The sequence below is a fragment of the Eucyclogobius newberryi genome, unplaced genomic scaffold (assembly GCF_026437365.1).
Source record: "Eucyclogobius newberryi isolate DKJ021-1_F unplaced genomic scaffold, fEucNew1.0.hap1 SCAF_8, whole genome shotgun sequence".
Taxonomy (NCBI): Eukaryota; Metazoa; Chordata; class Actinopteri; order Gobiiformes; family Gobiidae; genus Eucyclogobius; species Eucyclogobius newberryi.
Window position 1 is genome coordinate 27,532,497 of NW_027316500.1, and position 27,112 is coordinate 27,559,608.

The following is a 27,112-nucleotide window of genomic DNA, read 5'->3' on the forward strand; positions in this document are numbered from 1 at the left end:
GGGGTACTTATATTTATACTTATACTTACATTTATACTTATACACTTATACTTATACTCCGGAGCGACTTATATGTGATATTATTTGTTATTTTCACACTCCAGTGCGACTTATATATGTTTTTTTCTTCTCTATTATGCATTTTTTGGCTGGTGCAACTTATAGTCCGGAAAATACGGTATTTATTCCTCAGAAAACATCAAGCTGCTGTGTTTTACTTTGAGATCTCTGGATGCATGTGGGCAGCAAAATAAAAGTCCTAAAAGGTGTTTGGGAATTATACACTGTAAATAATGCTTTGTAGAATATCTTTCGTTGAAATGTTAAATAAAGAAGGAATATCTAGTTATTTTAAAATAGTCTATTTTACAAAGTTCTTGTTAGTTTTACAGGAATTTGTAGTCATTTCTAAACCTTAATTTGATCTGTTTATTATTTTAAAAAACGTTATTCTAGGGCTAAAACATATAAATGTAAAATATAAATTGTAGTGGTATTTTGTTAATTTTTATATGGGCTAAACACACCTTTTTATTACAAAGACAGCGGAATTATTCAATCAAAATGTCAAAAAAAGGAATAAGTTATTTAATATTCTCATCAATAATACACTTTATTTGTAAATATCCTCTATCTAAAGTCTTCAGTCATCATATTTGACTCTTTATTTGGGTGATAATGTATTAAAGTGGCAATGTACAATAGAAATAATTACGAATAACCACAAGACTACTACTAAATGATCATTAGTTGCAGCTCAAATAAACACATAAAATATGATAATATACTTCATAACTTATAATATATTGTGTGTGTGACAGAGACATGCAGCGATCCCACGTCCCGCGCTCCTCCTGACGCTGACGGCCACAGTCCAGAGCAGCCCGGCCCCGTCTTCTCTCTGGAGGAAGACAGCGCCTCCGAGGGCCTGTCCGAGAGCGTCTGCGGCCGGACGTCCCGGGGCGTGTCCTCCGTGCTCTCCAGTGCTGCGTCCGAAGGCAAGGGGGGCGGGGCAGAGGAGCACGGGGGCGTGGAGTTCAGCCGTCCCACCAGCGAAGCCTATCTGACCGCCTCGGACGACAGCAGCTCTTTGTTCGACGACGACATGCAGCGGACACTGGGGGGCAGCAAAGAGGCCGTCAAGCTCAAGCTGGAAGACTCAGACGAGCTCAATAAGCGCTTCCAGTCTCAGAGGTTGGACTCGTCGTCGTCGTCCAGTGAAACGAACACTCCAAGTCCGAGTTTAACCCCGGCGCTGACCCCAAAACGCCCGCCCCAGGGTCCCCGAAACGCTCCCGCCTCGCCGAAACAGCCCCGACTGAGAACTCCAGCCGGATTCGGACTCATGAATATATCTTTAGCCAAAAAGCACTTCAGTCAACCTCCTATCCCATCTGAAATAACCCACGGTCAGACCAGAAATGCCTTGAGCATGCTCCGCCCGCTAAGACCCCATGAAACCAACCTGGACCTGGATGTTGGCATGGAAACGGGGAAGGATGTGACCCCCGGTGCCAGAGCTTCACCCCCCTCCACTGCTGATGGCTCATCTGTTCAGACCTCTGCAGGTTTGACTGAAGCTGGTCCACAGACCGAGGGGGAGAGGACAGAGTCTGACGGGACGACTCCAGGGAACAAACCTCCCACTCCCCCTCTGCACCGGCTGCCGTCCTGGGTGAGGACTCACTGTTATATAGAGCTGAGGGATACTCACAAAAATTCATATCTCGATATGTTTGGAAGTATCTCAATAACAATATTCAAGCAAACCATATGTCAATCCAACAGAAATGTGTATCTTTGATTTTTATTATATAATGCAGCATTATTACTTAATGTGGCTCTACAAGGGGTAAGTGTCCGACAAATGTGGAAAATACCCACAAACATGGAGAAATATCACTTTAGATTTGCACACCTGTATTTCAGAGTAATATGAAACACATTAATATAATAAATTCACTATATTAAAGGGTCAAATAATGCAAAATTGTCCTTTTGGAGCATTTATCCAAGTTATAAAGTTATTTTGGCTTCGTTCAGTTTTGTTTCAATAACTCTGTTACGAGATCATCGTTCAGCTCTCAGAAATCACTCAATTCACGCAATTGCCCCAGATTATTACATAATAGACCAGAAAGCGGAAGTCTATTGCCGTTTTTCAATCCAGAAGCCAAGTTCATGCCTTTTTCTGACATAAACCATTTCAAAACAATGTGCTCAATCTTGGAAACATGATGTGAAAAAAAAAACAAATGTAAAGTATTGTTGTAGCATTGTGGAGCATAATAAGGACTAGACCTCCCTGTTATGAGGTAGTTATTGCCTCAAGAACAGCTTCCTCTCATTATTCTTGTTTAAAATCTAATGAAGCTCTTAATGTTCCACAGGAGAGTCGTATCTACGCCGTGGCCAAGTCGGGAATCAGATTGTCCGAGACGTCATGCACAAACTCTGCGAGCAAAGGTACGGCCAGTTCCTTTATTGTCATTTATTACATCTGAGCTTGTTTTTCCCATTGTGTTCTTTGTCTACTGCATTTACCGACCGGCCCCCGAGTGGGATGAATAAAGCCGTCTGAAGAAAATAACATAAATGAGTTTGTTTTCATGTTCTGCAGATCCATCTCTGCAGTCCTCGTACCCGGCCTTCGTCATGTACACGTCTATGATCTACAGGAACATGACCACACCCGTCTACACAACTCTTAAAGGGGTAAACATAGCACTTTGTACAGTCACAGCTGGATTCACCTCATTAGTACCGTATTTTCCGGACTATAAGTTTCACCTTTTTTCATAGTTTTGGCCGGGGTGCGACTTATATGTGATATTATTAGTTATTTTCACACTGACAACCACAAGAGGGGGCTCTAGGCTCTAAGCGACGCAGAAGAAGAATCTGCACTTCCTCTACCTCTGGAGTTTGTGGAGTTGTTTAGAAGTGACACAGAGGAAGAGGAATTCAATAGATTTAGTGATTTGGGGTAAAACTGATGCTTTGGTAAACTTGTTAGCATGTTCTTTATGCTATAGTTATCTGAATAACTGTTCATATGTTACGTTAACATACCAGACACTTACCACAGTTCTGTCTGTGCCTCATGTAGCTGAATGTGTTAGCGTTAGCATACCTACACCATGTTCTCTCATCTGTTATTATTTTAAACTGCATTTCAAGATTAAATGTCTGTTCTTGGTCTTGGACTTATACTCCAGTGCGACTTATATATGTTTTTTTCTTCTCTATTATGTATTTTTTTGCTGGTGCGACTTATTGTCCGGAAAATACGGTACTGCTTCATTCCTTTTGCCTTGTGACTGAAAATATTGAACCTCTTATCATTGACGTTACTTTATACCTACAGTAAAAGGTTGAAGTAAAACTGTATGTACTTGTTTTGTGGCTCTGTAGAAAGCCACTCTCCTGAGCAGCAGCCCGTTCACAGACGAGTCTTCAAGCTCCGAGGAGTCGTCGAGTTCGGGTGAAGAAGACGGCTCCGTCTGCAGCTCTCAGGCCTCGACCGGGTCACGCAAAGACAGCAGCCCCGGCAGCCCGCGCTCACTCAAGAGAGGTACAAAGAATATGACTATTACTCAGAACTAGAGATGCGTTCTGGACCGGATCTGGACTTGCAAAAATGTTTCGGTTCAGGTCCAAAAAAAACAAAACCTAATATTGCACTCACATACTACATCCTTTTCGTTTTAGAATCTAGACCATCTTAAACCTTCCATAGATTGCAAAATTTGCGCTGGACCTTAATTAGCGCTACACGCGTCTTCCCCGGGGCAAAAGTTGAAGCCGGAGAAAATAGTTTAAAGATGCGAGAGGAACGCCTCGTACCGTGCGTCCACATGAACATTAAAGTGAACCGTGTATCCACATGAACATTAAAGTGAACCGTGTATCCACATGAACATTTAAGTGAACCGTGTATCCACATGAACATTGAAGTGAACCGTGTATCCACATGAACATTAAAGTGAACCGTGTAGCCACATGAACATTAAAGTGAACCGTGTATCCACATGAACATTAAAGTGAACCGTGTATCCACATGAACATTAAAGTGAACCGTGTATCCACATGAACATTAAAGTGAACCGTGTATCCACATGAACATTTAAGTGAACCGTGTATCCACATGAACATTGAAGTGAACCGTGTATCCACATGAACATTTAAGTGAACCGTGTATCCACATGAACATTTAAGTGAACCGTGTAGCCACATGAACATTTAAGTGAACCGTGTATCCACATGAACATTTAAGTGAACCGTGTAGCCACATGAACATTAAAGTGAACCGTGTATCCACATGAACATTAAAGTGAACCGTGTATCCACATGAACATTTAAGTGAACCGTGTATCCACATGAACATTAAAGTGAACCGTGTATCCACATGAACATTAAAGTGAACCGTGTATCCACATGAACATTAAAGTGAACCGTGTATCCACATGAACATTTAAGTGAACCGTGTATCCACATGAACATTTAAGTGAACCGTGTATCCACATGAACATTGAAGTGAACCGTGTATCCACATGAACATTAAAGTGAACCGTGTATCCACATGAACATTAAAGTGAACCGTGTATCCACATGAACATTAAAGTGAACCGTGCGTCCACATGAACATTTAAGTGAACCGTGTAGCCACATGAACATTAAAGTGAACCGTGTATCCACATGAACATTGAAGTGAACCGTGTAGCCACATGAACATTAAAGTGAACCGTGTATCCACATGAACATTAAAGTGAACCGTGTATCCACATGAACATTGAAGTGAACCGTGTATCCACATGAACATTGAAGTGAACCGTGTATCCACATGAACATTGAAGTGAACCGTGTAGCCACATGAACATTAAAGTGAACCGTGTATCCACATGAACATTGAAGTGAACCGTGTATCCACATGAACATTTAAGTGAACCGTGTAGCCACATGAACATTTAAGTGAACCGTGTAGCCACATGAACATTGAAGTGAACCGTGTAGCCACATGAACATTAAAGTGAACCGTGTAGCCACATGAACATTAAAGTGAACCGTGTATCCACATGAACATTAAAGTGAACCGTGTAGCCACATGAACATTGAAGTGACAGCCGGAAAGATTGCTGGCTTTATTTGAACTGTTTTAAGCTGTGGCCGCCGCGTGCTTTGATTGCGATGGCCGCGCGTTAAAGGGGCGGGGTCAGCGTGGGTTCTTGTCTGGGTCTTTGGTCTGGCTGTAAATATGAATGAAATAGCTTAAGTGTTATGTTGTGGTGTGATGTATTTGGCATTTATGTCAGTGGGTTAATGAGCAATATACATATTTATACATCTAAGTTAATACTAAGTCAAAGTAATATTGTTTAATTGCTGCATTCATTAATTGGAGTTTATATTTTGTAATAGTATTTTGTATTTGTATTCTACAGCTGTTAAATATGGTCTGGTGTTTAATGCTGCTAATATGATGTATTATTTTGATTTGTTGTGTAAAATATGTTCATATTCTATTTTTGATACTGCTAAGTTGATTACTTTATAGTGGTTGACTTTTATGCTAGTTTTTGTAACTCTGTTGTTTTACACTGTTACTTAATTATTTACACTGGTGTTTTGTGTTTGAAGGTTTTTACCTGACTTTTGATGCCAATGGATCTGCAACATTAAAGAGTGGAAATGTGTCTAAAGGCAAAACATTGTATCAGATGAAACAGCTGCTTTGACCCTTGACCCAGACTGACCCTGTCAACAATACTTAACATGCTCTTGTTCCTCAAGTAAAACACATAAATGTGTGTTAACTGTTATAGTTTAGCAGCTAGCTAGTAGCTTGTGATTTGTAAGTTGTAACTTCTGTTAAAAACAGTGACTAAACCAGACAAGTTGAGTTTATTTTGATCTGCAGTTAAGCCTTGTGTTTGATAGTTGTCCTTGTTCAAGTGGCTTCAACTTAATTTACCCAAGTTACTTGTTTTATGCTGTTATAACGTTATGCAAATATGGCATGTCCGGGTCCGGACCTGAACCTAAACGTGGGTTTAGGTGTGCATCCCTACTCAGAACTAACAAGACTATTACTCAGAACTAACAAGACTAATACTCAGAACTAACAAGACTATTACTCAGAACTAACAAGACTATTACTCAGAATTAATAAGACTATTACTCAGAACTAACAAGACTATTACTCAGAATTAATAAGACTATTACTCAGAACTAACAAGACTATTACTCAGAACTAATAAGACTATTACTCAGAACTAACAATACTATTACTCAGAACTAACAAGACTATTACTCAGAACTAACAAGACTATTACTCAGAACTAACAAGACTATTACTCAGAACTAACAAGACTATTACTCAGAACTAACAAGACTATTACTCAGAACTAACAAGACTATTACTATTACTCAGAACTAACAATACTATTACTCAGAACTAACAAGACTATCACTAATGCAGTGGATTACATCACCACTGCCAAAAAAACTATAAATTATTTGAACAAACATCTTCTGCACAAATTAACTTTGGAAACCATCCATCCATCCATCTTCTGCCGCTTTATCCGGGGCCGGGTCGCGGGGGCAGCAGTCTGAGCAGGGACTCCCAGACTTCCTTCTCCCCAGACACTTCCTCTAACTCCTCCGGGGGGATCCCGAGGCGTTCCCAGGCCAGCCGAGAGACATAGTCTCTCCAGCGTGTCCTGGGTCTTCCCCGGGGCCTCTTCCCGGTGGGACATGCCTGAAACACCTCCCGAGGGAGGCGCCCAGGAGGCATCCGGAACAGATGCCCGAGCCACCTCAGCTGGCTCCTCTCGACGTGGAGGAGCAGCGGCTCTACTCCGAGCTCCCCCCGTGTGGCCGAGCTCCTCACCTTATCTCTAAGGGAGCGCCCAGCCACCCGGCGGAGGAAACTCATTTCGACCGCTTGTATCCGCGATCTTGTTCTTTCGGTCACTACCCAAAGCTCATGACCATAGGTGAGGGTAGGAACGTAGACCGACCGGTAAATAGAGAGCTTTGCCTTTCGGCTCAGCTCCCTCTTTACCACAACGGTCCGATGCAGCGACTGCATCACTGCAGCCGCTGCACCGATCCGCCTGTCGATCTCACGCTCCATCCTTCCCTCACTCGTGAACAAGACCCCGAGATACTTGAACTCCTCCACTTGGGGCAAGGACACCCCACCCACCTGGAGAGGGCAAGCCACCTTTTTCCGGTCGAGAACCATGGCCTCGGATTTGGAGGTGCTGATTCTCATCCCAGCCGCTTCACACTCGGCTGCAAACCGTCCCAGTGCATGTTGCAGGTCCGGGTTTGATGGAGCCATCAGGACAACATCGTCTGCGAACAGCAGAGATGAGATCCTGTGGTCCCCAAACCGGACCCCCTCCGACCCCTGACTGCGCCTAGAAATTCTGTCCATAAAAATTATGAACAGAACCGGTGACACAGGGCAGCCCTGGCGGAGTCCAACATGCACTGGGAACAGGTCTGACTTACTGCCGGCAATGCGAACACAGCTCCTGCTCCGGTCATACAGGGACCGGACAGCCCTGAGCAAAGGGCCCCGGACCCCGTACTCCCGGAGCACCCCCCAAAGGACACCCCGAGGGACACGGTCAAAAGCCTTCTCCAGATCCACAAAGCACATGTGGACTGGTTGGGCAAACTCCCATGAACCCTCGAGCACCCGATGGAGGGTATAGAGCTGGTCCAGTGTTCCACGACCGGGACGAAAACCACTCTGCTCCTCCTGAATCCGAGGTTCGACTATCGGTCGGATTCTCCTCTCCAGTACCTTGGAATAGACCTTACCCGGGAGGCTGAGGAGTGTGATCCCTCTGTAGTTGGAACACACCCTCCGGTCCCCCTTCTTGAACAGAGGGACCACCACCCCGGTCTGCCAGTCCAGAGGCACGGTCCCCGAACGCCACGCGATGTTGCAGAGACGTGTCAACCAAGACAGTCCTACAACATCCAGATACTTTAGGTACTCAGGGCGGATCTCATCCACCCCCGGAGCCCTGCCACCGAGGAGTTTGCGGACAACCTCAGTGACTTCAGCTTGGGTGATGGATGAGCCAGCCTCCGAGTCCCCGGTCTCTACTTCCTCTTCAGAAGACGTGACTGAGGGATTAAGGAGATCCTCAAAGTATTCCTTCCACCGTCCGACGACATCCCCAGTCGAGGTCAGCAGGCCTCCACCCGCACCGTAAACGGTGTTTGTGAGACACTGCTTCCCCTTCCTGAGGCGCCGGACGGTTTGCCAGAATTTCTTTGGTGCCGACCGATAGTCCTCCTCCATGGCCTCCCCGAACTCCTCCCAGGCCCGGGTTTTTGCCTCTGCGACAGCACGAGCCGCGGCTCGCTTGGCCTGCCGATACCCGTCGATGACCTCCGGAGACCTACAAGCCAGAGTGGCCTGATAGGCCTCCTTCTTTAGTCTGACGGCATCCCTTACTTCCGGTGTCCACCACCGGGTTCGGGGGTTGCCGCCACGACAGGCACCGGAGACCTTGCGACCACAGCTCCGAGCAGCCGCATCAACAATGGAGGCGGAGAACATGGTCCACTCGGACTCAATGTCCCCAGCCTCCCCCGGGACATGGGAGAAGCTCTCCCGGAGGTGCGAGTTGAATACCCTACTGACAGAGGGCTCCACTAGACGTTCCCAACAGACCCTCACAATGCGCTTGGGTCTGCCAAGTCTGTCCGGCTTCCTCCTCCGCCAGCGGATCCAACTCACCACCAGGTGGTGATCGGTTGACAACTCTGCCCCTCTCTTCACCCGAGTGTCCAAGACACGCGGCCGGAGGTCTGATGACACGACAACTAAGTCGATCATTGACCTCCGGCCTAGGGTGTCCTGGTGCCACGTGCACTGATGGACACCCTTGTGCTTGAACATGGTGTTCGTTATGGACAATCCGTGGCTAGCACAGAAGTCCAATAACTGAACACCGCTCGGGTTCAGATCGGGGAAGCCGTTCTTCCCGATCACCCCTCTCCAGGTGTCACTGTCATTGCCCACGTGGGCGTTGAAGTCCCCCAGTAGAACAACGGAGTCCCCGGTCGGTGCACTGTCCAGTACCCCTCCCAAGGACTCCAAGAAGGCCGGGTACTCTGCACTGCTGTTCGGCCCGTAGGCCGCCACAACAGTGAGAGACCTGTCCCCCACCCGAAGGCGGAGGGACGCGACCCTCTCGTTCACCGGGGTAAACTCCAACACGTGGCGGCTGAGCTGAGGGGCTATCAGCAAGCCCACACCAGCCCGCCGCCTCTCCCCGCGGGCAACACCAGAGAAGTGGAGCGTCCAGCCCCTCTCGAGGAGATGGGTTCCAGAGCCCAAACTGTGCGTGGAGGTGAGGCCGACTATATCTAGTCGGTATCGCTCAACCTCCCGCACAAGCTCAGGCTCTTTCCCCCCCAGCGAGGTGAACTTTGGAAACCTGCTAGATTTATATTTCATGCTACTACTGCAGTTTACTTTGCACTGATCCTACTACTACTACCACTACTACTACTACTACTGCTACTGCAGTTTACTTTGCACTGATCCTACTACTACTACCACTACTACTACTACTACTGCTACTGCAGTTTACTTTGCACTGATCCTACTACTACTACCACTACTACTACTACTGCTACTGCAGTTTACTTTGCACTGATCCTACTACTACTACCACTACTACTACTACTGCTACTGCAGTTTACTTTGCACTGATCCTACTACTACTACCACTACTACTACTACTGCTACTGCAGTTTACTTTGCACTGATCCTACTACTACTACCACTACTACTACTACTGCTACTGCAGTTTACTTTGCACTGATCCTACTACTACTACCACTACTACTACTACTGCTACTGCAGTTTACTTTGCACTGATCCTACTACTACTACCACTACTACTACTACTGCTACTGCAGTTTACTTTGCACTGATACTACTACTACTACCACTACTACCACTACTACTACTACTGCTGCTACTGCAGTTTACTTTGCACTGATACTACTACTATACTCCCTCATGTCACGGAGCATGTGGGAGCTGAGTTTCCACCAGCCTCTGGTCCAAACATGGAGAATGAACAATGGTGTAACTGTTCATAATAATCTTTCCACTCCCATAAAGGTGCTTTGATTTCCAGCATCCGTTCCAGCTTTTCACTTTTACGTGACAGTAAAACGTTGTAGATGCAGTTGTTAACTCCACCTTTGTGTAGATTTGAAGACTGTAATAGTTTAGACTCACAGAGATGTGATTCATACACATTGTTAGACGTATGTTTCCTGTTTGAGTCTTTGAAAAACACAGATTAGCTTCAGTTGATCGATCTGAGCGTGATTTCAGACCATCTGGGACTCCCCCCTCCGTCCACACATGAGGCTCACTGAACACCTCCAGAAAACGACATTAGTCAAAAAGAAAAACAATTTAAATCTGCTATAAGATAAAAAAAAATAGGCTTACTTTGTACACAGAATTCACAGTTGAATTTACATCTGTAGTGCAGAAAGTGAACAGTGCAGTGAGGGATCGAATTATGGTGATTCAGAATCGGACCGTTACAAGCGAATGCCACTGGGGGGCAGCGTTCAGCTTTAACAGGGCGCTGACCTTTGCCCTCTGCTCCTCCAGCCGTGTCCATGTCTTCGGTGACCTCAGAGAGCGACTATGCCATTCCTCCAGACGCTTACAGCACCGACACAGAATGCTCCGAACCTGAGCAAAAACTGCCCAAGACGTGCTCGTCCTCCAGCGACAACGGCAAGAGTGTAAGTGTAAAGCCACCATACATTATATAACATAGTGCAGCCCAGGTCCAATAAGCTCTGCTCAGCCCCGGGCGATACTTTGAACACATTCGGATCATTTCCCCAAAAATGTATGGTTAAATTACTGTTTATGTGTGCACTGCTCTGCATAATAAAAGTATAATAAGGGCACTTTATATCCACAATGTTTTATTAGTAACCCAAGTAGCGTAGTCACATATCGGCCCGAGCAAGACTGATGCCAAAACGTGAAACTATTGACTCGATTAGTCATATTTACAACATTTAAATGCGTGCAAAAGTACTATAACTGCAGTACTATAACTGCTTTGCTGTCAGCCAAATGGCATCACTTCGATTTGGCTGATTAAAATGATAAATCACTTTAGCTTTTGTTTTTTAGTTCTTTCGTTTAAGCGTCACGTGGATTTTTGATGTACCGTATTTTCCGGACTATAAGTCACACCTTTTTTCATAGTTTTGGCCGGGGTGCGACTTATACTTATATTTATACTCATATACTTATACTCTGGAGCGACTTATATGTGATATTATTTGTTATTTTCACACTTGCAACGACATTTCATACTCCAGTGCGACTTAGGTATGTTTTTTTCTTCTCTACTATGCATTTTTTGGCTGGTGCGACTTATAGTCCAGTGTGACTTATACTCCGGAAAATGCAGCAGTTTTATTTTCCGTGTATCCTATAAAACACATTAAAAGATGTTATTCTCCAGGAGCCGATGGAGAAGTCCGGCTACTTGTTGAAAATGGTGAAGACCTGGAAGAAAACCTGGAAGAGGAGATGGTTCGTCCTGAAAGATGGAGAACTGCTGTACTACAAGTCACCAGTGAGTTTTACTGTAGTACATTTTAACCGCTCATGTAAAGTATGTTTCTCTTTATTACTTACTTACGCTCTGACTCTAAGATCATTGAAGTTCTGCCTGTTTAAATCTTACCACGAACAAAAGCTCTTGTATGTTTTTGTCCAGAGTGACGTCATCAGGAAACCTCAGGGTCAGATTGAGGTCAACGCGTCGAGCAACATCGCACGAGGAGAAGGCAAACAAATACTACAGGTAAATACTCTCGGAATACGACATTTACAGCACTGAATTACACACACGTTAGAGGCATCGTCAATGTTTATAACGTGAGAAGAGTCAAGAAGATGCAACACGATCCAACAGAAAGTAGAAAAACATACTGTATTTTCCGGAGTGTAAGTTGCACCAACCAAAAAATGCATAATAGAGAAGAAAAAAACATATATAAGTTGCACTGGAGAATAAGTCGCATTTTTTGGGGGAAATTTATTTGATAAAATCCAAGACAAGAACAGACATTTGATCTTGAAATGCAGTTTAAAATAATAAGAGATGAGAGAACATGGTGAATAGGTGTCCGTATGCTAACGCTAACACCTTCAGCTACATGAGGCACAGACAGAACTGTGGTAAGTGTCTGGTATGTTAACGTAACATATGAACAGTTATTCAGATAACTATAGCATAAAGAACATGCTAACAAGTTTACCAAAGCATCAGTTTTACCCTAAATCACTAAATCCATTGAATTCTTCTTCCTCTGTGTCACTTCTAAACAACTCCACAAACTCCAGAGGAAGAGGAAGTGCAGATTCTTCTTCTTCCACAGCTTGTGGTTGTCAGTGTGAAAATAACGAATAATATGATAAATAAGTCGCTCCGGAGTATGAAAAAGTGCGACTTATAATAGACACATAATAAACACATTCCCAAACCCTAATAATAAGTTTTACCGGGTTTTACGTGTGCGTTAGCGATACTTGAACCTCAACAAGACATTGACCTGCACGTTTTATCAAAATTGAAAATATGCACGTTAGCGACCTTTTTTTTTTTCTGTCAATACTGCCTTTTCCTACTCTTCTACCGTTTTGTCTTTGTGTATTTATATTTGTGTTCAGATTGTGACAGGGAAGCACGTGTACTTCCTGAAGGCGGACTCTCCGAACCTGCTGGACGAGTGGCTCAGGGTTTTACAGTGCGTCCTGCGGGTCAAAGCTGCCAGTCCGCTGTTCACCCAACCCGACATCCGGCCCGGCATGAAGGGGCTGCTCATCAAGGTGCACGGCTAACCACATTTATCAAAACACCGCGCCGTAAATGAGTCTGAGCCAGTGAGAACGGCTCGAAATCAGCGTTTACAACCTCGTTTATGACTATTTATTGCGTTTAAAATGAATTACTGTTGATTTTACATTCATTTACTTCATTTACAGAGCACATTTTGTATATTTAATCTCAAAGTGCACAGTTGATTAAACAATGAAACAAGTATTTAAAAGAAAAAGAAAGAAGAAAATTGCACTTGCACTGCTTATGTGTTATTGTTTTATGTTTAACACTGTCTCTTTTTGTATTGATCTTCTGTCATACTCTTTTGTATTGACACCTTATGTTTTGCATGCCTTTATTTGTACTTTTTTGTCATTTTCTGATGTTGAGAGCGCTAAGTTGACGCTGTGACGTCCCATTTGAATGTCTGTCTGTGCTGCAGGTGAAGCACGGTTACTCCAAGAGGGTTTGGTGCGCGCTGATCGGGAAAACGCTCTACTACTTCAGAAGCCAAGAAGACAAGGTAATAATGTGACTTTGTGTAAGTTGTTTTTATGCAGAAAGTATTGATTTATTTTCTGTGCTGTGCTGAATTTGTGTGTGACGTGTTTTGCAATAGAGTACGGAATGTAAAAGCCACAATATAGACTTAAAATGACGTTATGTTTGTTGCTCTGTTTGTTATTGCACTGATGTCGTGCAGTTTGTAAATCGCTCATGAAATACCACAATGTATTTTAAGAAATGTGCTGTTTTCTGGGTAACGTGTACCGGAATACAGTTACTCTAGTTTTAATTTATTATTTACTTGTCAGGGACCATGTACAAACACATCCATCTTATTAAAAAAAAAAAGAAATATAAGAAATAATGAAATGAATAAAAAGAATAAAAAGAATAAAATGAATAAAATGAATAAAATGAATAAAATGAATAAAATGAATACAATGAATACAATGAATACAATGAATACAATGAATACAATGAACACAATGAACAAAATATATACAAAATAGAATAAAATAGAATGAAATAGAATGAAATTAAATGAAAGTTGCAGGTGTATTCTGTGTTTCTTTGTGAGGACCAGAGAGAAAACAAATCGTATTCGGACTCAATTTGACAATGAACAGATTTGATAGACTGTGGGCAAAATCGTTTGGGTTTACATGTGCTTTAGTTTCTGTTGTTTTGCTAGATGATTTTTTATTTATGTCTGTTGCTGTTCTCTCTCTGGTCCTGTTTTATTTATTTTGTTATTCCTGTATATATATAACAGTTCACTAGCAGGGACCACGCCACAACGGAGTATGAAAGAATATTTATTGATAATAACGACGATGGAGCTCGACGAGGGAGCTCGACGGAGCTCGACGATGGAGCTTGACGATGGAGCTCAACGATGGAGCGACAATGGAGCTCGACGATGGAGCTCGACGATGGAGCTCGACGATGGAGCTCGACGATGGAGCTCGACGATGGAGCTTGACGATGGAGCTCGACGATGGAGCTCGACGATGGAGCTCGACGATGGAGCTCGACGATGGAGCTCGACGATGGAGCGACGATGGAGCTCGACGTTGGAGCTCGACGATGGAGCGACGATGGAGCTCGACGATGGAGCTCGACGATGGAGCGACGATGGAGCTCGACGATGGAGCTCGACGATGGAGCTCGACGATGGAGCTCGACGTTGGAGCTCGACGATGGAGCGACGATGGAGCTTGACGATGGAGCTCGACGATGGAGCGACGATGGAGCGACGATGGAGCGACGATGGAGCGACGATGGAGCTCGACGATGGAACGACGATGGAGCGACGATGGAGCTCGACGATGGAGCTCGATGATGGAGCTCGACGATGGAGCTCGACGATGGAGCTCGACGATGGAGCGACGATGGAGCGACGATGGAGCTCGACGATGGAGCTCGACGATGGAGCGACAATGGAGCGACGATGGAGCGACGATGGAGCTCGACGATGGAGCGACGATGGAGCGACGATGGAGCGACGATGGAGCTCGACGATGGAGCTCGACGATGGAGCTCGACGATGGAGCTCGACGATGGAGCTCGACGATGGAGCTCGACGATGGAGCGACGATGGAGCGACGATGGAGCTCGACGATGATGGAGCTCGACGATGGAGCGACGACGCAGCGACGATCGAGCACGAGAGTTGGCTGGGTAGAGACTCAGGATGGGGGCTCTGTCTCGGGTAATCAGCCCCGCCCCCTCCGTAGATGGTGATGTGTTAAGGTGAAGATGATAGAGACATGGGGTGGGAGGGCGGGGTCGAGAGAGCTGAGACGACAAGAGATGCTGTGAATAGGCCTTATAAATAGGGCTTCTGGGTAATTAGAGGTGTGGTTAGAGAGTGGGGCGTGTTTACTAGTGGAGTAGAGGTTGAGGCGTGGTCCCGCTCCTGAACCTCAGTTACCAATTACATCTCCAACTCCATTTATTGAGTGTGAACTTGAGGTGATTTGGTTTATTCGCTGTTGTGCTCGATTTTGACGTCTGACACTAACATGATCCCTCTGCAGTTTCCTCTGGGTCAGATCAAGCTGTGGGAGGCGCGTGTGGAGGAGGTGGACCGGTCCCGGGACTCGGAAGACTTGAGCGTGTGTGGGCGGGGCTTACAGGGAGCGCACTTCACCGTCTCCGTCCAGCCCCAGGAGCAGGGCCCGACGTACCTCCTCATCGAGTCGCGGCACGAGAAGGTCGGGCTTTCCTCAAATCCACGCAGAATGTTTTATTATTCAGTTTGAGACTCGTACGGTTTGATTTGGTCTGTGCCGGGTTACACTTATTCATGCGATTGTGCTGCAAATGTGTGGACTCAAATTGGAAGACATAAATCAAGACTCATAATTCACTAAGGCTGTGGTCTCCAACCTATTTTTATTGTCTTGAGTCCCCCTAAGTGTCTTCGAGTTACACTTGGAGTATCCCTCTTACAGGCAAATAAATCAGTTTGTATTGTCAATTATAAGAATAAATGTTCTTGTTTAATGATATTGATGTCCAAAATCATCCAAAATATGCTTTTAACCTGTTACCACCCACCTGTCCGCCGGCGAACATTTTCTATATCTCAAATATTCTCTTACATCATCACTTTTATTTCCGTGGTCAATACCAGCAAGCCATACATCATTTTAAAGCTTATTTTCTCAACAACACGAATATGTCATTGATTTACATTGAATAATATGCCCCAAGAAGCAATTGCCAATAGTTTGTGAGAAAGTCTCAACTTTTACAAACGCATGTCCTACCTGTTTGCTGTTTATGACGGACGAAACGGCTTTAATTCTGTACATCCTTGTACTCAGTCTGTCCGTAAGGAATCATTGAAAAACAATATCCACTTGTATTTTTCCTGAAGTTATCCGATTTCGAGATATTGTCAAGTAAACAAACTTTTCTTCGTTTCTCACCGGACGAGAATGCGCTTGTCCGCCGCATTTCTCCGTCCATAACAAATGACCTGTTTGACTTATACGATAGTGTTTGACATCGATCTCTTCCTTAGACTGTTTCCTACAGAATGAGACCATCCACGAATTTTTCTGTCACCGGGTTTGTTTGCTACAGCCTCCGGAGGAAAAAAATTCGGCGCTTCCGAAGCGCGCGTCCATCTTTGTTTTTAGCCCTTAGCTTCTGCTAGCAGGCACGCAGGAGACTTTGAGTGACATATTATTCTAGCCAGTCAGGAGACCTTTTTCCTGATAGGCGGGACAAAGGGTTTATTTACACAGAATTCTCCCTGTTCACGTGCGTAAGGCTCCGGGAAGGCTGTAAAGAGCCAGATTTCTCGGCAGGATTTTGCGCATAACGTTTTCTGATTTTATTAGCCTTTTGGACGTGCATTTTGTGAGATGTATGTATTATTATACCAATACAAAAATAAAATAAAAATATTATAATTTTTTTTTTTTTTTTTTACCTCTATATGGGAAATTCATGGGTAAACTCATATTTACACATTTTCACATTTTTTTTTTTTAGCGGTTATAATTGCTATTAGTGGCCTACAAAACATCAAAATGTATGTTTTATGATCATAGAGGAGCTAAAATTGTAATAAAACAGTTTGGCACAGTTGGCACATATTTGGATCACTTGTTCCGAATATACTTTTTGATACAAAAAGGTCAACAGCACCAAAATGCCTGTTCCTAGAGATCTGAAACTTTACACAGTTGTTGTCAACAAGATAAACATCATGTACAGTGAACAGCATATGCACACAATGAAATATGTCTTGCTCAGGACCATTACAAATTGACAATATTCAGGCGAGACTAAAAAAGGATGTTTTGTTTATGTTTGGGCCTCTGTAGTGTAAGTTCTGAAGCCCTGACAGTGTTCATGTGCACATCTGCAGAAACTAGAAGGCCTAAGCTTTCTAATTATGCATCACACTTGCATGTGGAACATAAGATCCTCTTTTAATAAGCAATGCCATTTGGGTATGTCCAACCATTGTGCACAGGGCGAAAATAGGTGGGTGGTAACAGGTTAATGAGGTAAATCTTACTACAAATAACATTTTATATTCAATTACTATTCAATTTCACCTTTTTTTTAAATTCTGAAACCAATCCAAGTGCGACCGATAAACATTCACAATAAAATCCTCCATCTGCAGCAGTCCTGACCAAGATGAGCTCAACATCTGTGAGCTGGGCCCCCGGGAGCAGCGCCGTGGGGCCACTGCTCCTGACAGGGCATTGAAGGACGGGTCAAATGCAGAAGACTAATTACATTACAGGGACAATGATTGTACCTTAACTTTAACCTTAACCCCCAGATCCCCGGGTGGGAAACACTAGAATAAATAATAATAAATCCTAGAGTCAAGCAGTATACTTAATTATCTATACCTCTTGGATAAAGTGCCATATACTGTATTTTCCGGACTATAAGCCGGTCCGGAGTATAAGTCGCACAAGCCAAAAAATTCATAATAGAGAAGAAAAAAACATGTATAAGTCGTTTTTGGGGAAATTTATTTGATAAAATCCAAGACCAAGAGCAGACATTCCATCTTGAAATGCAGTTTAAAATAATAACAGATGAGAGAACATGGTGAATAGGTGTACGTATGCTAACGCTAACACCTTCAGCTACATGAGGCACAGACAGAACTGTGGTAAGTGTCTGGTATGTTAGCGTAACATATGAACAGTTATTCAGATATCTATAGCATAAAGAACATGCTAACACGTTTACCAAAGCATCAGTTTTACCCCAAATCACTGAATTCTTCTTCCTCTGTCACTTCTAAACAACTCCACAAACTCAATAATATCACATATAAATTACTCCGGATTATCAGAATCAAAATCAGAATCAGAAAAGGTTCATTATCAATTAACAGAATTCACAAACATAGGAACTTGCTTTGATGATGCAGTGCAACATAAAACAGCAAACTAATAATAGTTTAGATAATATATAAGTCGCACCTCGGCCAAACTAGGTAAAAATGTGCGACTTATAATCCGAAAAATACAGTAACAGTGTAAACTTTAAACTTGTCTCTCTAATAAACTCTCTACAATCGTGTCTCTGCAGGACGCGTGGCTCTACCATCTCTCTGTAGCGGCCGGGTCAAGGATTGGCAAAGTCGGGACTGAATTTGAACAACTGGTCGGGAAACTCTTCCAGCTCGATGGAGATCCAAGTCAGCGGTTTATTTTACCCGAACACAATCATGCGCGTGCTCTCACTTCTACTTACACATGTCGTTTTGTTCGTTCAGCCTCTCAGATCTGGAGACACCCGACGCTGTGCTTCACTAAAGAGGCCCTGACGTCCCCGCTCACCACGCTGCCCTCGCAGGCTCTGCAGACCGAGGCCGTCAAACTGTTTAAGGTGAGATTCGTCCAGACGCGCATGCAAAATGTACGATAAATCACAGTTAATGCAGTTTAATCGTAGGTAGAAGTGGACCCCGAAATGATATCAAGTTAAGACAAGAGGTTAACACCATTTAAGCAGTGTCTTTTGTGGAATAAATGAGGGTTGCAGATCCAGGAAGAAATAGTTTGATCAGGTTTTTAGAGTAAACTGAAGTGCGCCCAGAGGTTTATTTACATCAGTACGGGAAACTAAAGACACAGTGATAGTGCTGTTTCAAGTGGAGACAATGCGTCTGTTGTATTGAGTATTTGACCTAGGCCGAGATAACAAACACTGAGCTGGCAGTGTCCTTGAGAGCAAAGCTACTTCCATCAGGGTCCAAGATAACGCGAGGTTCAGATGAAAAAACGTATTTAGACCCAGTGGCCGGCCCAAAAACGTCACATAATTAAACTTTGGTTCATGCAAAGCTGTTCTGTTGAAGGATATACAGCTACACAATATGTTTGATCAGTTTTGTTATTATTTTTGTTTTAAGGAAATAAATGCTGTTTTCAGTCCCTCCCGCCAGTGGCATTTTGTGTTTACCGTATTTTCTGGACTATAAGTTGCACCTTTTCTCATAGTTTTGGCCGTTTAGGCTCTAAGCGACGCAGAAGAAGAATCTGCACTTCCTCTTCCTCTGGAGTTTGTGGAGTTGTTTAGAAGTGACACAGAGGAAGAGGAATTCAGTGGATTTAGTGATTTGGGGTAAAACTGATGCTTTGGTAAACTTGTTAGCATGTTCTTTATGCTATAGTTATCTGAATAACTGTTAATATGTTATGTTAACATACCAGACACTTACCACAGTTCTGTCTGTGCCTCATGTAGCTGAAGGTGTTAGCGTTAGCATACATACACCTATTCACCATGTTCTCTCATCTGTTATTATTTTTAACTGCATTTCAAGATTTTATACTCCAGTGCGTCTTATATATGTTTTTTTTCTTCTTTATTATGCATTTTTTGGCTGGTGCGACTTATAGTCCGGAAAATACGGTATATGGTTTATATTACTGAAAAAGCTGGATTGGTATGTGTCTTAACAGTTTAAAATACATAATAAACACAAATGTTGTCAGGACTTTCTCTCCTTCTGCTCCTGTAACGCCAATGATCGATTTCCGTTCCTCGCGCTGTCGAATCGAACCTGAAAACGAGCACGTTGTATTCACTCTCCACATCGTTTTCAGACCTGCCAGCTGTTCATAAACGTGGCCATCGACGCTCCGGCCATCGACTACCACGTGTCGCTGGCTCAGAGCGCGCTGCAGGTGTGCCTGGCCCATCCGGAGCTGCAGAACGAGCTCTTCTGCCAGCTCATCAAGCAGACGAGGAGGAGGCAGCCGCAGGGCCAGCCGGGGCCTCTGCAGGTACACGCTCACGCCACCGGGGGGAGACAGAGGGTCGGACGCCTGTGTGTGTCATTGCACGCAGTCCGGGCAGTGAATTTATGCTTAGAAACACACATACACACAGTTTTATAGAATGTATAATGCAGACTTTACCACCAGAGGGCACATTACAAGTTATATATTACTTATTATTATTATTATTATTATTATATAAGTCTAGCATCTGAATAATGTTGGAAAACTCATTGCAAGATTACAATGTACAAGCAATAAATCGATAATAATGAGTAGTAGTAGTAGTAGTAGAGGTTTGTTCATTTTATTCAGTCATTTTCCGGCATAACAACCATAAGAGATGTGACCGAAATGGTTTAACTTTAAAGTGCAGGATTCCAAGAAAAGCAGCGTGTCAGCGTCAACAGAACAACACACAAGACTCTATACATTACTCTCTATACAAACAACATACGTGCATCGTTCCAGAGTGCTGTAGTTTTTAAAAAAAATAATGTTTTATCCCTCTTTTTGAAGGCATCTATTGAAAAGGGCATTTTTAGTTGGTCATCCAGCTTGTTCCATATATTATCCCCTTTAACAGAAATTTAAAAAAAAAAAAATAATTATACTTTTTTTTATTAGTTCTAGTCTTAATTTGTTCTTCTAAGGTTGTATTGACTCTCTCTGCGTTCAAATATTGTCTGTACACAGGGTCAAGTGCTTATACGCCTTATACATCACTACGGCTCTGCTCATACGGACAAGATCAAAGCATTTTAATATTTTTAAGTTAACAAAAATAGGATCTGTTGGTGCAAAATAGTCCGCACGATGAACAATTCCAACAGCCTTCTTTTGGCGTAAAAACAATAGTTAATAATCATGTTTTATAATAGAACATATACGTCTTTAGGCTGAGAAATGATCTGTTCTACAATGTTTGTCTTCTTACTCTGGTTTTGTTTAGCGTTTATTTATAAAAAATAATTGACATTTAAAAATATCTAAACAGTGGAAAGTGTCATAAATCACAGTGACATGTCTTCAACCTTAAGAAGTCTGTCTAACTTGTTTTGTTTCGCTCGCTTTACTTTACGCCTCGTTGCTTTGTATTCAGGGCTGGCAGTTTTTGGCCCTGTGCGTGGGACTGTTCCTGCCCCAGCATCCGTTTCTGTGGTTACTCCAGGTTCATCTCAAACGCCACGGGGACTCAAGGTAAAGAGGACAAAGAAACATTTTACCATTGTCTCCGTCCGTGCAAATGGATGAAGCTCAAAGGCAAAGAAGAATGAATAATCCGTCAATACTCTTTGTGTTTTCTGCCGTCCTGAGAGAAATCAATGTGACACAGTTATGCTTATTTTACATGCAAAGAAAAAGATCAGGATGGCAGTGTACCGGTAATTTAGTTTATATTTTGGTTTTGGCCATATAGAAGTAGATTTTTATATAGAGTAACGTGTTGGATAATTTGACATAATGGGAATTAATTTGTTTTGGGCGACAGTGTAAAACAGGCACAAAACAGCAAAAAATACGTAAAAAATAACACATCAATAGTAGATTTTAACACAATTTTATTATTTTCCCCATTTTAATTTGAATTTGATGTTGTGCTGCTCTTACATTTGTAGCTGTTGCACCTTAAACCTGACTAAATGCTGGAATACATATCATGCTAAGGTTTATTTTGTTTTATTTTGACTTTCTGCTTCCTGTCCTCAGGTCGGAGGTGGGTAAATACACCATATATTGCCAGAGGTCGATGGAGCGCACGCAGCAGAAAGGGGCGCGGCAGTCCAGGGCGTCCCGAATGGAGATCCTGTCCATTTTACTGAGGAACCCGTACCACCACTCGCTGCCCTTCAGCGTCCCTGTGCACTTCCTCAACAACACATACCAGGTTAAACGCCAAAAGAGCCAAACCAACATGTGTTTCCCACGTCGTATCGTTCATGAAATGTCGTCATTGTCGCAAACGTTCTCTTTTATATTATGATGAAAACTTCTGGCCATATTGCACGAGCAGCTACACAAGAAGTACCGTTGCACCGTCGCACCGGAAGTATAAGTCGCAAAAAAATGCATAATAGAGAAGAAAAAACATATATAAGTCGCACTGGAGTATAAGTCGCATTTATTGGGTAAATGTATTTGATAAAAACCAAGACCAAGAACAGACATTTCATCTTGAAATGCAGTTTAAAATAATAATAGATGAGAGAACATGGTGAATAGGTGTACGTATGCTAACGCTAACACCTTCAGCTACATGAGGCACAGACAGAACTGTGGTAAGTGTCTGGTATGTTAACGTAACATATGAACAGTTATTCAGATGACTATAGCATAAAGAACATGCTAACAAGTTTACCAAAGCATCAGTTTTACCCTAAATCACTAAATCCATTGAATTATTCTTCCTCTGTGTCACTTCTAAACAACTCCACAAACTCCAGAGGTAGAGGAAGTGCAGATTCTTCTTCTGCGTCGCTTAGAGCCTAGAGCGCCCTCTTGTGGTTGTCAGTGTGAAAATAATGAATAATATCAAATATAAGTCGTTCTGGAGTATAAGTCGCACCCGGGCCAAAACTATATTCCGGAAAATACGATATTCAAATTATAATGAATTATTCCAATTTATTGTCCAGCTTGTTGATACAGTATTACTTACTGCTTAAACAATAGATTTTGTTTTCGTTTAGACCGATTATTGTCCTGTACTTGGATTAGATGTGGTCGTACTATTTCCTGAGGTGGTTATTTTGTGAGAAATTAGAGATGCTAATCATTAACAATTAACAATCTAGTTAAGTAGACGTGTACATTTTAAACGCTTTATTGTCATTATACACATGCAAGGTTTACAAGTGCAACCTCCATGGTTTACAAGTGCAACCAACATGCAACCTCCACACAGGACGAGCCAAAGAAGAACTGCTGACTGCCATGTGCAATAAGATAAAGTATTCAAGGTGATGTTCTTGTTTCAGGTGGTCAGCTTCGATGCGTCGACGACCGTGGATGAGTTTCAGAGTCGACTCAACCAGGATTTGGGGATCCGGAAAACGGGTCTGTCCGGGTTTAGCCTGTACACGGACGATCCCACCGGGCGCGATCTGGAACACTGTCTACAGGGGACCATCAAGGTGAAGAGGGTTTTATTGTCGAATTATCTCCCGGAATATAACCGTCTCCTCTGCATTCTTTTCTCACAGCTGCAGCTCACGTCATGTGCTCTTCCTCCGCATCCATAAGTCTGCGCTTTGCCCGACCCCTGGGCCAGAGTTTCTCAAACAAAAGATCTAAAACGGGACTATTTCAGGTCTGATTTAGGGCTAAACCAGGTCTAAACTGCTGCAAGAAACAGGTCTAAACTAAGGCTAAACTTGAGCTTAAACGGGTCTAAACTACAGCTAAGCCAGGACTAAACTAGGCCTAAGCCAGGACTAAACTAGGCCTAAGCCAGGTTGAAACTACAGCTAAACCAGGTCTACACTAGGCCTAAACCAGGTCTACACTAGGGCTAAACCATGTTGAAACTTCAGCTAAACCAGGTCTAAACTAGGCCTAAACCAGGTCTACACTAGGGCTAAACCATGTTGAAACTTCAGCTAAACCAGGTCTACACTAGGCCTAAACCAGGTCTACACTAGGGCTAAACCATGTTGAAACTTCAGCTAAACCAGGTCTAAACTAGGCCTAAACCAGGTCTACACTAGGGCTAAACCATGTTGAAACTTCAGCTAAACCAGGTCTAAACTAGGCCTAAACCAGGTCTACACTAGGGCTAAACCATGTTGAAACTTCAGCTAAACCAGGTCTAAACTAGGGCTAAACCATGTTGAAACTACAGCTAAACCAGGTCTAAACTAGGCCTAAACCAGGACTAAACTAGGCCTAAGCCAGGTTGAAACTACAGCTAAGCCAGGTCTAAACTAGGCCTAAACCAGGTCTACACTAGGGCTAAACCATGTTGAAACTTCAGCTAAACCAGGTCTAAACTAGGCCTAAACCAGGTCTACACTAGGGCTAAACCATGTTGAAACTTCAGCTAAACCAGGTCTAAACTAGGGCTAAACCATGTTGAAACTACAGCTAAACCAGGTCTAAACTAGGCCTAAACCAGGACTAAACTAGGCCTAAGCCAGGTTGAAACTACAGCTAAGCCAGGTCTAAACTAGGCCTAAACCAGGTCTACACTAGGGCTAAACCATGTTGAAACTACAGCTAAACCAGGTCTAAACTAGGGCTAAACCATGTTGAAACTTCAGCTAAACCAGGTCTACACTAGGGCTAAACCATGTTGAAACTACAGCTAAACCAGGTCTAAACTAGGCCTAAACCAGGACTAAACTAGGCCTAAGACAGGTTGAAACTACAGCTAAGCCAGGTCTAAACTAGGCCTAAACCAGGTCTACACTAGGGCTAAACCATGTTGAAACTTCAGCTAAACCAGGTCTAAACTAGGGCTAAACCATGTTGAAACTACAGCTAAACCAGGTCTAAACTAGGCCTAAACCAGGACTAAACTAGGCCTAAGCCAGGTTGAAACTACAGCTAAGCCAGGTCTAAACTAGGCCTAAACCAGGTCTACACTAGGGCTAAACCATGTTGAAACTTCAGCTAAACCAGGTCTAAACTAGGGCTAAACCATGTTGAAACTACAGCTAAACCAGGTCTAAACTAGGCCTAAACCAGGACTAAACTAGGCCTAAGCCAGGTTGAAACTACAGCTAAGCCAGGTCTAAACTAGGCCTAAACCAGGTCTAAACTAGGCCTAAACCAGGTCTACACTAGGGCTAAACCATGTTGAAACTTCAGCTAAACCAGGTCTAAACTAGGGCTAAACCATGTTGAAACTTCAGCTAAACCAGGTCTAAACTAGGCCTAAACCAGGACTAAACTAGGTCTAAGCCAGGTTGAAACTACAGCTAAGCCAGGTCTAAACTAGGCCTAAACCAGGTCTACACTAGGGCTAAACCATGTTGAAACTTCAGCTAAACCAGGTCTAAACTAGGGCTAAACCATGTTGAAACTACAGCTAAACCAGGTCTAAACTAGGCCTAAACCAGGACTAAACTAGGCCTAAGCCAGGTTGAAACTACAGCTAAGCCAGGTCTAAACTAGGCCTAAACCAGGTCTACACTAGGGCTAAACCATGTTGAAACTTCAGCTAAACCAGGTCTAAACTAGGGTTAACCATGTTGAAACTACAGCTAAACCAGGTCTAAACTAGGCCTAAACCAGGACTAAACTAGGCCTAAGCCAGATTGAAACTACAGCTAAGCCAGGTCTAAACTAGGCCTAAACCAGGTCTACACTAGGGCTAAACCATGTTGAAACTTCAGCTAAACCAGGTCTAAACTAGGGCTAAACCATGTTGAAACTACAGCTAAACCAGGTCTAAACTAGGCCTAAACCAGGACTAAACTAGGCCTAAGCCAGGTTGAAACTACAGCTAAGCCAGGTCTAAACTAGGCCTAAACCAGGTCTAAACTAGGCCTAAACCAGGTCTACACTAGGGCTAAACCATGTTGAAACTTCAGCTAAACCAGGTCTACACTAGGGCTAAACCATGTTGAAACTACAGCTAAACCAGGTCTAAACTAGGCCTAAACCAGGACTAAACTAGGCCTAAGACAGGTTGAAACTACAGCTAAGCCAGGTCTAAACTAGGCCTAAACCAGGTCTACACTAGGGCTAAACCATGTTGAAACTTCAGCTAAACCAGGTCTAAACTAGGGCTAAACCATGTTGAAACTACAGCTAAACCAGGTCTAAACTAGGCCTAAACCAGGACTAAACTAGGCCTAAGCCAGGTTGAAACTACAGCTAAGCCAGGTCTAAACTAGGCCTAAACCAGGTCTACACTAGGGCTAAACCATGTTGAAACTTCAGCTAAACCAGGTCTAAACTAGGGCTAAACCATGTTGAAACTACAGCTAAACCAGGTCTAAACTAGGCCTAAACCAGGACTAAACTAGGCCTAAGCCAGGTTGAAACTACAGCTAAGCCAGGTCTAAACTAGGCCTAAACCAGGTCTACACTAGGGCTAAACCATGTTGAAACTTCAGCTAAACCAGGTCTAAACTAGGGTTAACCATGTTGAAACTACAGCTAAACCAGGTCTAAACTAGGCCTAAACCAGGACTAAACTAGGCCTAAGCCAGATTGAAACTACAGCTAAGCCAGGTCTAAACTAGGCCTAAACCAGGTCTACACTAGGGCTAAACCATGTTGAAACTTCAGCTAAACCAGGTCTAAACTAGGGCTAAACCATGTTGAAACTACAGCTAAACCAGGTCTAAACTAGGCCTAAACCAGGACTAAACTAGGCCTAAGCCAGGGTGAAACTACAGCTAAGCCAGGTCTAAACTAGGCCTAAACCAGGTCTAAACTAGGCCTAAACCAGGTCTACACTAGGGCTAAACCATGTTGAAACTTCAGCTAAACCAGGTCTACACTAGGGCTAAACCATGTTGAAACTACAGCTAAACCAGGTCTAAACTAGGCCTAAACCAGGACTAAACTAGGCCTAAGACAGGTTGAAACTACAGCTAAGCCAGGTCTAAACTAGGCCTAAACCAGGTCTACACTAGGGCTAAACCATGTTGAAACTTCAGCTAAACCAGGTCTAAACTAGGGCTAAACCATGTTGAAACTACAGCTAAACCAGGTCTAAACTAGGCCTAAACCAGGACTAAACTAGGCCTAAGCCAGGTTGAAACTACAGCTAAGCCAGGTCTAAACTAGGCCTAAACCAGGTCTACACTAGGGCTAAACCATGTTGAAACTTCAGCTAAACCAGGTCTAAACTAGGGCTAAACCATGTTGAAACTACAGCTAAACCAGGTCTAAACTAGGCCTAAACCAGGACTAAACTAGGCCTAAGCCAGGTTGAAACTACAGCTAAGCCAGGTCTAAACT

General features: G+C 43.3%; 1 protein-coding gene and 1 long non-coding RNA gene across 2 annotated transcripts in view; one reads left to right on the plus strand and one right to left on the minus strand.

Moving 5' to 3' along the window:
- Positions 1–27,112, minus strand: part of LOC140351666 (uncharacterized) — a 344,644-nt gene that overhangs the window by 243,047 nt on the left and 74,485 nt on the right. The gene's annotated exons all lie outside the window — the stretch shown is intronic.
- The window catches only part of plekhh2 (pleckstrin homology domain containing, family H (with MyTH4 domain) member 2), a 47,410-nt gene that overhangs the window by 12,443 nt on the left and 7,855 nt on the right, over positions 1–27,112 (plus strand). The window contains exons 7-22 of the mRNA XM_072437137.1: positions 822–1,675; positions 2,391–2,466; positions 2,621–2,715; positions 3,415–3,574; positions 10,673–10,809; positions 11,550–11,663; positions 11,808–11,894; positions 12,764–12,922; positions 13,357–13,437; positions 15,461–15,637; positions 18,501–18,609; positions 18,688–18,800; positions 20,024–20,203; positions 21,300–21,397; positions 21,908–22,085; positions 23,176–23,331. Coding sequence (XP_072293238.1) covers positions 822–1,675; positions 2,391–2,466; positions 2,621–2,715; positions 3,415–3,574; positions 10,673–10,809; positions 11,550–11,663; positions 11,808–11,894; positions 12,764–12,922; positions 13,357–13,437; positions 15,461–15,637; positions 18,501–18,609; positions 18,688–18,800; positions 20,024–20,203; positions 21,300–21,397; positions 21,908–22,085; positions 23,176–23,331 — 2,774 coding nt within the window. The remainder of the gene's footprint in view (positions 1–821; positions 1,676–2,390; positions 2,467–2,620; positions 2,716–3,414; positions 3,575–10,672; positions 10,810–11,549; positions 11,664–11,807; positions 11,895–12,763; positions 12,923–13,356; positions 13,438–15,460; positions 15,638–18,500; positions 18,610–18,687; positions 18,801–20,023; positions 20,204–21,299; positions 21,398–21,907; positions 22,086–23,175; positions 23,332–27,112) is intronic.